The 14,242-nt window shown below is 36.7% G+C and overlaps 1 protein-coding gene across 1 annotated transcript in view; it reads left to right on the plus strand.

Moving 5' to 3' along the window:
- The window catches only part of RAB2A (RAB2A, member RAS oncogene family), a 42,835-nt gene that overhangs the window by 26,619 nt on the left and 1,974 nt on the right, over positions 1-14,242 (plus strand). The window contains exons 5-7 of the mRNA XM_059861040.1: positions 181-273; positions 3,739-3,850; positions 12,813-12,881. Of these exons, the coding sequence (XP_059717023.1) occupies positions 181-273; positions 3,739-3,850; positions 12,813-12,881 (274 nt within the window). The remainder of the gene's footprint in view (positions 1-180; positions 274-3,738; positions 3,851-12,812; positions 12,882-14,242) is intronic.

Here is a 14,242-nt window from a genome sequence, read left to right on the forward strand (position 1 = left end):
GCACTGCTTGTTTGCTAAATTTTTGTTTGCCCATTCTCCCTCTCACAAAGGGATTACTAGCTTTTATCCCTAGAGCATGTGCACTAATAAATGAGTTGGTTATTCAAGTAGAATAGTGGACTAACAGGGGAAAGATTTCTTAAAATACTGCTTTTAATGTTCATTCTCTTCTATACTTAGGAGGGACACTTTCAACCACTTGACAACTTGGTTAGAAGATGCTCGTCAGCATTCCAATTCCAACATGGTTATAATGCTTATTGGAAACAAAAGGTAAAATTGTATTAGCTGTTATTTTGTAAGAGGGAAATATTTCACTTCTCTGTATTTCAGCTTTTGAGTTTTCTAATTTGTAGGGAATATGTTAACTTCAAATTCCCTTCTATAGTTCTGTGGTGAGCCTAAAACCTTTCTTACTCCACTTAGACTAATACAGTGTGCAGTACATGGATCAGCTACGTTATGTTCTGAATATCTATTTTAGAAGTAATTTGATTCCAAGGGATTGATTGCAAATGCTTGAAGCAATGGATTATAAGAGTTATTTTCTATTATGCTTTTTTGTTTCTGGAATTACCAGTTAGGAACACCTAGATCTCTCCCTTATGATTCCTAATTTGAGGTGTTCTAAAGTGCTTTAGTTTTTGGTTAAGTATCACATCAGAGAAAATGTCATTTCAAAAACATAAACCCATAGTACAGGATTCACATCAAAAACTCTCTACAAATTTAAGAAGTGCATACCTCAATGATTGAGACATTTCTGATTTATGAGCCTCTTCCATATTCTGTACCTTTTAGCTAGGATCAGGGTCAGAGAATGCGTTTTCACTGTTTCCTGGTAAATTCATTTACTTGGTCTTCTCATCAGCTACACTGTCTAAAATTATAAAATTATTCCCTGTTGATGCTGAAACTTGGTAGTGAAAGTCTTACTAAAAACACATCAGTGAATATATTGTCAGTAATTCTTCTAGTTCTTGATCCAGTAAATTATAGCATCATATCTAGATTTTTTTTTTTCTGGATGCAGAATTTTTTCAAAATATCAAAAGCATCAGCTCAGAATTCAGTAGTCCATTAATTATGGGCCTTTGTGTAATTGACTGGAACTTGTGTCCATGCCTCAGTAATTCTTGAAGGTAAAGGTGCCAGTTGAAATAATGGTGTGTACGCATGCCCCTAAAAATTTCATGAGCAGACACATCACTTCTTAAATACTACTGAGAAACAGCTTTGTGATAGTGAGTCTGGGTTTGCTGTTCGGGCCTGTTGAACTTTTATTTTCTTCTTCTTCCCCCTCTTCTCCCTTCTGTTTTTCCCCATTGCTCCACTACCCTCTACTTCCTCCTGAAAACTGTGGTACATATTAAGTAATTGTTAAGTCTGTCAACTTCTTTTTACATTATCTGGTAAATGACTAACAACTTTCTTTTTAATTGAGGAATGTGTCAAGCATAATCGTGACAAATTATTATAAAAAATGTAATCCTGTTTTATTAAATGAAGCTTTGGTAAACCCGTGATGGCCCTGACCAACTGTTTTTGTTACTTGTGTGAGTAAAAATATGCCACTGAGAAAAACAGTAAAGTGTACTATTTACTTGAGATAAGTTTTCATACTTAATTGACATCTGTAGCTCTTTCTGATTATTCTTAGCTGTTAAACTAAATTTTCATGTCTTGTATTCTGCGGATGCAGACTCATTTGCTACTTTCAGCTAACCCAGTAACTCCCAGTTACAACTAGGTTTTATTCAAACAATAAATATGCTGAAAATGTGCACTGTAAATTGTTACAGATTAAGGTGCCACATGAACTAAAAGTATTAAGAGTTACAATTTTAAGCTTTTTACAGGATATTATTTTCAAGTAGGGCAGGAAGAAAACTTCTTCAATTTTACTGCATTATCCTGAAAGAGTTCTTATGGTAGGGCATCTTGCTAGAGGTGGGTGGAAGGAAGAATGTGTGTGCTAGCATAGTAGTTTTGAAGGAATAAATACTGCTCTTATGACTCCCAAAAGTGCACTTGGCATAAGTTTGTACTACTGACTTATTGCTGGATTTGAAGAGTGTTCAGAATTTAATTTGAAATATGATGGCTGTTTGTTGAAAACATTACAAATACTAGTGTTAAAACATTACAAATACTGTACTTAATCTTCTTTCCAGACCAAAGCATAGCTATATTGATCTAGTAAGACCAAATGCTTCGAATTATTGGAATGGAGAGAGGAAGACAACTGTGGTTAGTAGAAGCAGTTAAAGATCTTTAAGAATATGTTTAGGTATCAGTTTTGAGTTTTGATTGGGCTGTCATTGCAGTTTTTGATACAACTGCATTATTTCAGCTGAAAAGTTATTTGTTTATAATCTCTCATGGAGATAACTCTGCAGTGAATCAAGGTTTTAAATAAGGTATTTTTGAGAGTAGCATGGTAGTAACAGATAAAGACATTGCTCAGGTTGAAAAAGATAATGTCAGCTAATACTGGGAGTGCTTAAATGCAATGAACATCAATTTCAAAATTGTTTTGAGACAATATTTCTTGTATCCTTATCTTCAAATTTTTTAAATATTTAAATAATGTGCTGAATTGTATTGACTCTAACTCATCTAAGCTAGCATATAGTTAAAAATTACAAAACCCTGCTTTGCTGCAAAATAGATGCCACAGTGAGTATTACATATTTTTAATATATGTGTAATTACAAAGTTGGCAAACACTGAAGTATAGCATGATACATTTTATTTGTATACTGCCTGCACATTAAATGTATCTATTTGTATGCTGTTTAGTTAAAAATTTTTATCTAAAAAGATATTTATGCATGTACAATTTAGATGAAAATTCATTGAAATATATATCTTACACTTATGCATGAGTAATAAGTATATAATTTTTATTGCTCAAGATATAATATACCTACAAAGAAGGACAAACTGTGAATTCCTTGTTAGTAAAGAAGCTTTAAAAAGTAAGGGTGAAATACTTGTGTATGTATGACTTAGAGAAATCGATTTGTCTCTAGTTGTCAAGTCCAAGAGGAGATTTTTTTCTGCTATTTTGAGTAATAATTTTGAATTAAATTGCTTGGAAAGCAGGAACTGAGAACTTGTCTAACCATCACTTCAATTTCTTTTGCTGTTGGAGGGAGTTTCACAACCTAAGTGCTAACTTACTGGGAGAGAACAGCTAATGCAGTTCAAAAGAATTTAATTCTGCTTTTAAGGGTTTTTTTATCAGAGAAGAAATAGTATGAAGTTTTGCTACTGAATAGAAAAAAATACCTTTATATTTTAAGTTATGTTTAATATAAATAACTCATTTATAAAGTTCCTTTATCAGCTCAGCTTTATAGTATTGAATTGTTAGATAATACAATAGAAGAGAGTGATATATACTGAAAGTACAATGTCTAAAGTTGGTTTTCAAGGAATACCTAGATAAATACACAATCATCCTGTAGAAAGTTATTTCATGAAGTCTTTGATAAGATTTATGTCAGCTAGGGTGTATAGCTCAAATAAGTGTGATGCCTGTGGCTATTCCATGTACTCTAAGTGCAGGGCTTAGTATAATTCTACTTTATTTAAGGGCTTGACAAGTTAGATACCCTGGTTCTGATGGGGGCTCTTGGCTTCTCAGGCTTATAAGCATGTCTGTGAATGACAATCATTATATGGGCATGTTAGACCATGTAATTTAACTTTTATTTTTTCTTGTATCTTTAGTGATTTAGAATCTAGACGAGAAGTTAAGAAAGAGGAGGGTGAAGCATTTGCACGAGAACATGGACTTATCTTTATGGAGACATCTGCCAAAACTGCTTCCAATGTAGAGGAGGTAACTTTGCTCAACACTGACTTTTTACTAAAACAGTTGATATAAATTACGCTTGTTTGTATAGATACTCTTCCTCTAGATTTTGGGTTCCTTAACTTGAATTATCTACTCTTTATATTATGAGAATAATGTATAGTATATATTTTTCCATGTTGTAATTGATTACACAGCACTAATTATTTTGTTGAGACTTCCTAATTAATGTACTTGTGGGTTTTTTGAAGTATTTGATCAGAGAAATGGCTAACTTCTGTCTGCTATGAAATCTAAGAAGTAAGGCTAGGATAGATTTGCTAGTCCAAAGCAAGCCAAGCTATTGGTATTCTTGGCAGATGTCACTGTAGCCTGTTCTAAAGGCTCTTGGTATATCACGAGCTCTTCACAGCAATCTCTTGCAGTGCTTTGCTATTTGTACTATCATCTTTCCTGTATACTACCTAGTAGGAATCTTCTTCAATTTGCACGCAGCTTCTATTTTCTGTCCTCTACAGAGCTGCTGAAAGGATCATTGCCTTGGTTACTGTAGTCTGCTGTGTATCTGAATAAGTTTTTCAGTTCTTGCTACTTTAAAGAAAGTAGGTCTTTTCAAGTTTGGCTTATAGTTCACATTTCTGGACGCATGTGAGAGGTGCAAGAACTCATCTTGGTTCGCTGCATTCCTTTCTTGAAGGGTAGTCATGTTGGGCTGAGCTCAGCTGCAGCTCAATACCCACCAAGTTGCTCACTCAGTGTTTCTGTCCAGTTGGATAGGGGAAAGAACCAGAAGAGCCAAGGCAAGATAAAACTCAGGGCCTGAGATAGTTTTAAATATTAAGCAAAGAGATGGACAAAGAGTGACAGAAAGGCAGTCACTCACAACTTCCTACAAACAAATTGAATTTCAAATTGAATTTAATTTCTCTGAGAACCAGTGACTTTGACTACCCTTTGGTTTTTATTCTTGAGCATTATATCATATAATATGAAATACCTCTCAGGCCAGTTCTGGTCAGCTGTCCTGGCTGGTTTATGTGCCCCCATGATTTTGCCTACCCTAAGCCTAATCGCTGTTAGGAGAGGGCAGTGTAAGAAATAGAAAACCTTGACACTCAGCAGTAGCTAAAACATCAGTGTGCTATCAACACTGTTTTAGTCATAAATCCAAAACACAGCACTATGCAGGCTGCTGTAAAGAAAATTAACTGTGTTGTAGCCAGACAAGTACAGTGGTGGACCAAGAGCTCCATCTGAGATGCTAGTGCTATATACAGCAGAAAGATGGCTTCACATGTCTTTCAAGCCCACACTGACCTTATAATGACATAGCTTCTTATACTACATAATACATCCCTATTCATTTCCAAAACTATCCTAAATTCAAATGGTGTGTGACCAATGAGGTATTCTTTTAGTGGTAAAGCCTTTTAGTTATAAAATATTTAAGTTTTTTGAAAAGTTACAGTAAGCTACAGATGACTTTCACAGAATTCATTACTACCTGATTCTAAAATTATCACCTCATTTTGCATCAAAAAATACATCCTAGTGAATGAATTGTTCAGTATCTAATGCATCTCTGATTATCAGGAGGCAAATGAGCATGAAGTTCTTTATCAAAAAGTTCACCTAGAATCCTCTCCTTGTGTGAGTGATGTGTGTGTGTGCTAACTTTGTAATTCTGGTGGAAAAGCTTTAGGATGTAATCCTTTCCAGTGGCGGTCAAGTGCATACCTTAAATGATGCTCTCAGTAAACACAAAAAAAGTGGCATGATGTAGAATAGTTAACAGCTACGGAAGCAAAACGCTAGCCAGTTTTTTTATATGAACAAATCAGCTTCTGTTGGTAATGTTTTTTTAAGCTGTTTCCCTTGTTCAATCCTGATTTCCACCATTGTGGAATACTTTAGTAAATCCGTAACTGGAGCAGTACACTGACCTTTTTGGTGCTTGGATCTTAAAACAGTTTAAAATTGTTCATTGTGTTCTTCAGGATTTTGTCTCTTACCTATGTCTTGAATAGAAATGGATGATAAGAAGTGGAAAACATCCTGCTGGCTGTTTGTTTTGTGCAAGGCTGTTGGAGAACTTTCCACCCTGTTTGCATAATAGGTAATAGATGGTAGGGAGTGGGCAGTAGGTCCTTCATAGTTACTTTGGAGACTTCTAAGAATTCGCTGTGACCACAGGGTTAAATCATCATATTTCATGTGGAATGGGATTGTGTAAAAAGAGCTTCTGTGTCACTGAGAAGATAGAACGGTTACTGCAGGGAGGTTAGGCACAGGCTTATAATCTGACTGCAGTGCAAGGACAGTTGATGCTAGTCTCTTCTGCAGTATCATATTTATTTGAACAGGAGGTTGTTGTTGATTTCCTTTTAGCCTCTGTCTAAAGCTGTTGAGGTATCCAGCTATCAAAATATTACTGACTTTTTGTGCTTCTCTTTTTTTTCTCCTCAGTGATTGCTAAGGTGATTGCAGTTAGAGCAGTGTACACTTTGTCATGAATGGCTGTGAGCTTTCTCATGGTAGAGTCTTGTTATCTTTTAGAATCTTGGTTAACATATTTGCTCTACTGTGGATGGGTGATGTGCGCTCTGAAATGCTGTTTTCAGACTTCAGTGTTGCTTATTTACTTTTCTAAGAAATCACTGTGGTGTCCATTGGGAGGCTTTTCACTTCTACACATGTAAGTCTGAACCCCAAGCAGGTTGCACTTGTTTTAATCATGGCATCCATTACTTTCTGACCTCTCATTAAACCAACACATAATACATAAGAATTTTTTTTGTCTCATTTGCAAGAGACATTAGCAATTTTATCAAATTAGTTATTTTCATTGGTAGTTCAGCAGTAGATTGTGACTATTAATTCTGCTCTTACCTGCAACCTGCAGTTGTGAGTTTGCTGAGAGCTAACTGCTTGGGCAAGGGCAGAGTAGAATCACCAGCATGACCTCAGGGTGACCAAGTAGTCCCCTACAGCACATGATGTTTAACTCTTTGTCCCTGGCATACCATGGCTTGAATCTATTTATGTGCACTCATTCTCAAGAAGTAAGGATACCTAGCTCTATTTGGGAAGCTACAGTAACTTAGTGCATTACTATTTCATTCCAGACTGCTGCTTTTAATAATGATTAATGATGTGACCAATCCTAATCCAGAAAGTTTTCTGGATGCTGGTCAAAGCAGTGCTAAACAACATCGCTGTTCAGAAGCTGGTCTCACTTGAGTTGTGCCCGTGTATCACTGACTCCTGGTGTGGGAGTTGGTTTTAGTAAGCTGTTTCCCTTATGGAGGGGTGCCTATGCCAAACTTAAAAGCATTGTTTGTGTTATTCCAAGTTGTCTGTACATAAATAGAATGCAATAATGAATTCATTATTTAGGATTAAATCTGAATAGACTCATGGTTTTAACTGTGCCATGGAGCACTTCCGCTACATGGAGCTTGATGGTCATTCAGTGGTTCTGTTTCAGTTGTAACTTAATTTTCTCTTCAGGCAGCTTCTTTCATGCTTTTGCTTAAATGAATAACAAATATTCAAAGCTCCTGTAGCTTAAACAGTGGCACAGATAACTGAAAGGAGATGCCCTTTTGTAATATTCTCTGAAGGGTGAAGGTGAAAAATCTCATGGAAAGATTAGACTTCTAGAGGCATCTAAAGTTGAACTGATTTTTAGAGTGTGTTTTATTTCCCTTCCAACCCTCCTTGAACACAACTAACACCTGAGAAACAAACAGTTGTTTGACATGGTAATATAGTAAGCAGGAATTTAGTTAATAAAACTTAAAAATTGTAGGATGTTAATTATTTTCGTAGCAAGGTAATCTGACTAGCACTTGCAAAAGAGCAGGATTTCTAGGTCATGAGTCTTTAAAAAACCCAAAAACCACCCACCCAAAAGTTAGGTTTATCTTAACTTGTATCAAAACCAGTATTCCTTCAAGTTCTTGGAAATCAAAGTTCTGTGACCTTTCAGCTGTGCAAAGCTGACATTTTAGCCAGTTTCTCCCATGAGAAAATGGGGTTGAAGCTTCTGTCAGTTCAGCTGAGGAAGGAAGAAAGGGCAGGACACCTGGCTGTAATGAGGATACACAGCTTTTAGCTGCTTATGGCAAATCCTTGGATTGTGCCCCAACTTCCCAGTAAGGAGCACTGGGTCTGCCATGGTTCTTGGGGCTTTGTGTTGTCTCATGGTATGATGAGAATAAAAGGTCTCAGTTAACTGAGTGTTTCAGTCTTTATAGAAGAGCATGAAATGTATGCTACTGCCTGCCTGACCTAGAGATTCCTGGAGAAATGGATTCTTAGTTCTGGGGGAGGGGTCTGTCTTTTTTGTTTTCCCTCAAGTATTGTGTCCTGTGTAACTGTTCAACAACAGTTACAGGACTTATTCTGTCAGTTTGAGCTCTAGTAATATGTATGAGCTCAAGTCTGTCAGAAAGCTTGTGCCTCAATGGAGTCATAAAGAAATTGCTGTCAACTTCTGGTTTGTCTCTTTGCACCTATACTTCAAATATAAGGTTACAAATGTGTTGGACTGCTTTTTGGGTGTGAGTTCATTATATAGCACCTTATTATGCGTACTAACCCCTCTGCATCCCTTTTAGTGTGCTGGGCTTCTTCCTGAATGATAATTTACCTGTAAAAAGCATTTCCTTACTGTGGGTGCATAAAAGAGCTGCTCAGAGCTTTGGAATCTCACTTTATTAAGTGGCCATCCAGTGCCACTTACACACTGGGATGGTGAATACTTCAGGCATAAATCCATTTGTTGTCTATGTTGTTACTGTTTCCAAATGCATTCTTAAAGAGTAATTTAACTATATCATATCTTACTGCTTAAAGATAAGATAGGAAGTTGGAGAGGAGGAGGAAAATTCTAGGTATTGGCTGGGTCATGCTTCAGAATTTGTGGTACATTTAACCTTTAAGCATTCCTCATGTAATTGTAAGAAAGAATCCAGGAAATAATGATTGCCCAATTTTTTATTTTCACGCATTAAATTTAATTTTAATATTGCCACCAGAGGGCAGCATGTTCCACGAGCTAGCGGTGCTGAACGTGATCTCGTACCTGATTATAGGCAAAGATGAACTTGTGAAGTCTTCAGTTTTGAAACATATCAGTGATTCATTTACAAGTTTTTTCCTGCTATGCTCAGCTTATAGAAGAGTCCTAAGATTGTTGTCCTGCCAATAGCTTTCCGAGAAAGACAAGTGACATTATTGACATCTGCAAGTAAAAAGTAAATGTAGCTGCTCTACTACTCTTGTGCCCCTAGTTTATTATTGCTCCTGCATTCAGCTTCCATGAGACAGAGGTATCAGGAACTTACTCCCTTACCTGTTTCTTGCACTGTTATTACCAGTTACAGAATTCATTCTTCCTGGATTTGTCTCAAGGGTGGTAAAACTGTATTACTTGTTTATTTGTGTGATGATATGGATGTTGAAGTTGATTTAATTCTACATTTAGTATTTGTAGGATTAATTTACCTTAAATGCAGTATCTGTAGTGTTTTGTAGTTGCTGTTTTGGGTTGTTGGGGGAGTTTTTTGGAGCAAGCTTTGTGAGACGTGACTTCTTGAGTCTCATTTTGCTATATAATCTGGGAAACTCCTTATACAAATAATCTAAAGTGATAATATACTGATATATTGTGATTTAAAGGCCTCTTTTGTTGGCTTTGGAGTAGGTGCAGGCATGACACAACAGGCAGAGCACATCTTGCAAGACTCACTTTCCCACTTGTACAGTAATGCACTTTTCCTCAAAGGGATATTGCTATTATTTGGGAACCTAGTGATAATGAGCACACAAGTGGAAAACACGTTACATTAAAACAAGTCACTGTGAGTAACTTGTATACAACCTTTTTTAATGCTGTGGTACAACTGTATTCAGTGGTCTCATGCAAAAAGCATCAGTAAGTTGGGGTTTAGAAAATGAACAGAGTTAAACATTAAATGTAGACATTTTCCTGAAGGTACATTGTTTTCTTGAATTTTCCCCAAATGTAGTCAAGGATTTTTATATTTGGAAGTCTAATGTACTGATTTTGCAAAAGTCTCTCACTTCCTTTTATGAGTAATAGAGGTACTATGTACTAGGGCATTGCCATCTTTCAGGTGATTATGTATAAATGCAGGGTGAGTCTGGTACTGCCTCCCCTGCAGTGGTGAAAATGAGCCTGGACCTGATTTGGGATGGAAAAGCATGAGTATCTTTGTCTAGTGTTTTAGTATCAGCAGCCTTATAGGAATGTACAGTGCAACTGCAGTAGGCTTGGTTGGCAGCCAGCTGAGTCCTTGTGGGCTTGCTGGTGAGGTCTTGTGTAGAAGTGGCTAAACTGCACCTGGATCCAAGCTGGCGTGTGAGGTCTACAGCTGTGTTCTTGCAGTCCCCTGCATGTGGTCTAATAAATCTAAACTGGATTTGAGGGGAAATCATTCTGTCTTTCTGCATTTATGGCTCAGTTAATCTGAAAATACGATAAACTGCCCATAAATAATTAAGAGTTTATAGTATACTGCATGTTCCAGATAAGAGTGAGAACATGCAGTATTAAAAGAGATTTTTGGAAGAAGTCAATTCTACCAAGTTCACCTTCTTGTCCTTGATAATTGGGGCACTAGCATGCAATGCCAAAATCTGATGAGATGGTCTTAAAGCAGGTAGACTGCTGTTTTAGTGACATTCTCAGGTGATTGAGTCTGCTTACACTTTGAATCATAAGTTAAGATACATGGATCTGAGAAACGAATGGAAGTATCAAGGGATTCAAGTCTCTTTTCAAGGCTGATTAGTAGCAATTTTTTAGAATACATACAAAGAAGAGAACGTCAGATAGACTTATTATGTGGTATGTTCTTATAATTTGTTTTCAAATAGGAATTATTTCTGTACCCCAGAGCAACCTGGCATTTTGCTATGCAAAGTAACAGTGTGTGCTGTTTTAACACTAAGTATGTCATGCACCAGAATCACTGATGGGATGGGGTAGTCAGATTATGACTTCAAGAGAATGGAAATGATAGAACTGAGATTAATGGGATATTTGGTTTTTTCAGATCAACAGTTTTTTGGCCAGTATGTTTAATATTAAAATATACTGTACTGAACTCAGTATGCTCTTTTGCTTTGTACGGTACATGTGTAGTAACAGAAGGAATTTTATGTTTGTGCAATGCTTTTTTCCAGTGTGTTTTACGGGGTTTTGTGAGGATAGATGCATTGCGACAATGACTGCTCTTGAGTGTAGTATCCAAAAGTTAATTTATTTTCAGTTGTATCAGTTTGGAATCTGTTAAAATTCTGGTTGGTTGCTCTAAAGCAGTTTTTTATAGATTTAATGTAATTCTCATGAAATTAATTTTAAGAGTCTTGGTGTACTTAGCCAACATCTTCTAGAAGAGTTAGAAGTGCCAATTGTTAAGTGCTTGTTTACATGAAGTTATCATAACACTTTTTTAAGACTTCAAGTTCTGTTTAATGTCCCGCTGAAACAGAAGTAAGGATCCTCACAGAATCCAGCTGTGTGAATTTTCAAAGTTGACTTACACCTTTCAGTGGTCACATGTATGAGGCTATTACAATAATTAGTATGTTATCAGGAACAAAGATAAGTCTGAATTTTTTTCCTTACTTAGAAAACTTCTGTTTCTGAGGAATTTGAATCAATTCGTAGTTGGCCAAAAGCCAATTTTTCTTCTCAACTGTAACACGTGTTTGAAAAACGAACTTGCTTCCTAAGTGCCTTGTGAATCTGCAATGATTAATTCTTCTCATTATTTTGCTGCAAATTCTCATGACCCTTTGTGATGATTCGATCACCCACTTAGAGTTTATGCATATTCATATCTCTCTGCTCCTGCTGCAGTCGTTCAAGTCTCCTTCACTGGCTGTGGTGTGTGCTTGGTGCAGTAATTGAGCTGCAGTAGATTGATTACTCTGGGGAGCTGTAAGGCCTTTAAAGGTGAAAACATATCAGTCCTGTTAATTAGGAAACAAAGCTCTGGTGGCAAGTTCAGCAGTCAAATGCTTCCAGTGTAGAAATGAGGAAAGGTATGATTTGTTCCTCTCCATGAACCCTGTTTACTTTTTTATATTTGAATTAGATCTGTATTTGCCATAATGGGCTTGTGCAGAAGGTAGCATGCCTTGTATGATCACATGGTGTTGGTATTTTAAAACCAAAAGAACTGTATGTTTATTGTAATTACTAGCAGCTGTTAATCACCTCCTAATTTATGCATTATTTTAGGTGTTACTTGACCTATAAAGCTAAATGAGAAATGAAAATGGAATCATTGATTGTAAACTTAAACCAAAAACATCTATATCAGTCACTTGTTCAGACCTGAGTGTCAGAGTATTTTCTCTGAATTAAAACAATAGATTTTTAGAAGTCGTTACAAAACCTAAGGCCTCTCCTTTCTACTATTAAGATGTCTGTTACTCACTGTGTGCAAGATTAATTAAAGAGAATACGTTCTTAAAATTAGGTGAATATTAAATGATAGCGTAAGGTTTCAGCCAGCAGACAGCATCCTTACATCATCATTGTAAGTACCCTGTGGTTTTATGTTGCTAAGCACTCTAATCTAGAGTGGCCTATTACAAAGATATTAAGGGTAGGGGAAACCATCTGCCACACAATCTATCCATAAGGGTCAGAAATAAATAATTTAAAAGTAATTTATATATCTTAAAAACCACTTTTTCCCTGTAATTACTGGACAACAGATTGTAGAATACAGATGTTATGAAAATGCCACTGTTTTTGTAAACAGCGTGTGATCCATTGCTGCTTCAGGGTGGGTTATGGGATGCTGTTGTCATACCTGTTTCTGCAGAGGTCAGGAAGGAAAGTCTCACTGAAGCATCTGCACATGAGATTGAATTCCAATTAGTGCATCCTACACTGAAGGATATCGCATTCATTGTGTCTGTGGTCTTTTTTCCTCTGTTTTAGGCATTTATTAACACTGCAAAGGAGATCTACGAGAAAATCCAGGAAGGAGTTTTTGACATTAATAATGAGGTAACTTTTAGTACTCTGTACACTTTCTGCTTTTTTAAAATACAGAGTTCACCTTCCCTAGAAAGCTGGACAGTAAAAGAATTGTCTGTTCCATTTGGCTGTAGAATTGTCTGCCATTGTGATAAAAATGGATTAAAATAAGTGACCCTATCCATCCATGAAGCATCGCAAAATAATATAAATCCCCAAAAGAGAAGAAAATCCACTTTCATCCACTTCTCCATATGGTGTCATCTGTTTTCAAAGATAATTTTCCACTATGTAAATGGAGGACCATGTTGATATGCCAGATGCACTCCATGAGCTGTCCAGTGTAGGGGAGGGATTGCTTTGAGAGTTACATAAAAGACTTGTGAAATGTTCCTGGTTTAGGTGGCTGGATACTGTAGGGAATAAAAGATTAGCCATTTTGCTTATGCACATTAGTGAAATTAGAGATTATTAGGGCCTGTGCCTTTGCTTGTTTGGGGTAGGGCTGGAGAGCTGGAGAAGGGGGAACAAGAGCTAGAAAGACAGATAATGTCTCTAGAACTTTGAAATGACCGTGGTGTTGAAAATTTTGCTTTGTAACCCTAGTATTATATAAGCTCTCTGTTAACAGTCTCATAAAAATTTGACAATGTGAGGTGATCAGTTTTTTCTGAAGATCAAGTTGGGTTGTTTATCCTGCATGTCCCTGAATATTGTTGCTGAGGCGCTTAGTGAAACCACATGTGAAAATCCGCACCACCACCCTGTTCTGTTTGTGCTCTGTGGAGACTGTCAGTGTGGTGCTTCTCTTAAACATTACTGTCCTTGCAGGATTGTTCAGAGTAGGGAGGGAATTGGCAGGACTCAAATTAAGTAGCTTCATCTCTTTACACTCAGTATATTTCAACATGAGAAAATTGAGCCTATTGAAAGTATTACTCATGACTTCAGAGAGGAAAAAAAAGTCAGAAACTACAGTAGTATGCAGAGTAATGCATCAGGAAACTTGTAGCTAAATAAGACATGAATAGTAATCTAAACTAATTCTGACTGCAAAGTGTGTGCACATGTTAGTGAAACACTTCTTAAATTCAGTTCACTGATGAAAAATTTAAGATCATCTTTCACATCCTTCCTGAAGAAAATGCAGTTGGTAGTGCAATATAAATTGGAGAGCAGAGTGTCTGAAAAAGCATGCTTGTTGTATCTGTCGAGTTTCATATAGTAGCTGACTGCTTTACTGTGCCTTACCGAGCTTTGATTGCAATATGCTGTCAAGAGCCAACAGTCCGTGCTACTTATTTGGCTTTATGCCAAGTCTGGCTTCTTGATTCCTCAAGAAGTTGCTATCAGCCCAGAGGGGGCAAAACCAATGAGCCATAGGGCATGCT

The sequence above is a fragment of the Haemorhous mexicanus genome, chromosome 1, assembly GCF_027477595.1.
Source record: "Haemorhous mexicanus isolate bHaeMex1 chromosome 1, bHaeMex1.pri, whole genome shotgun sequence".
NCBI classification, from domain to species: Eukaryota; Metazoa; Chordata; class Aves; order Passeriformes; family Fringillidae; genus Haemorhous; species Haemorhous mexicanus.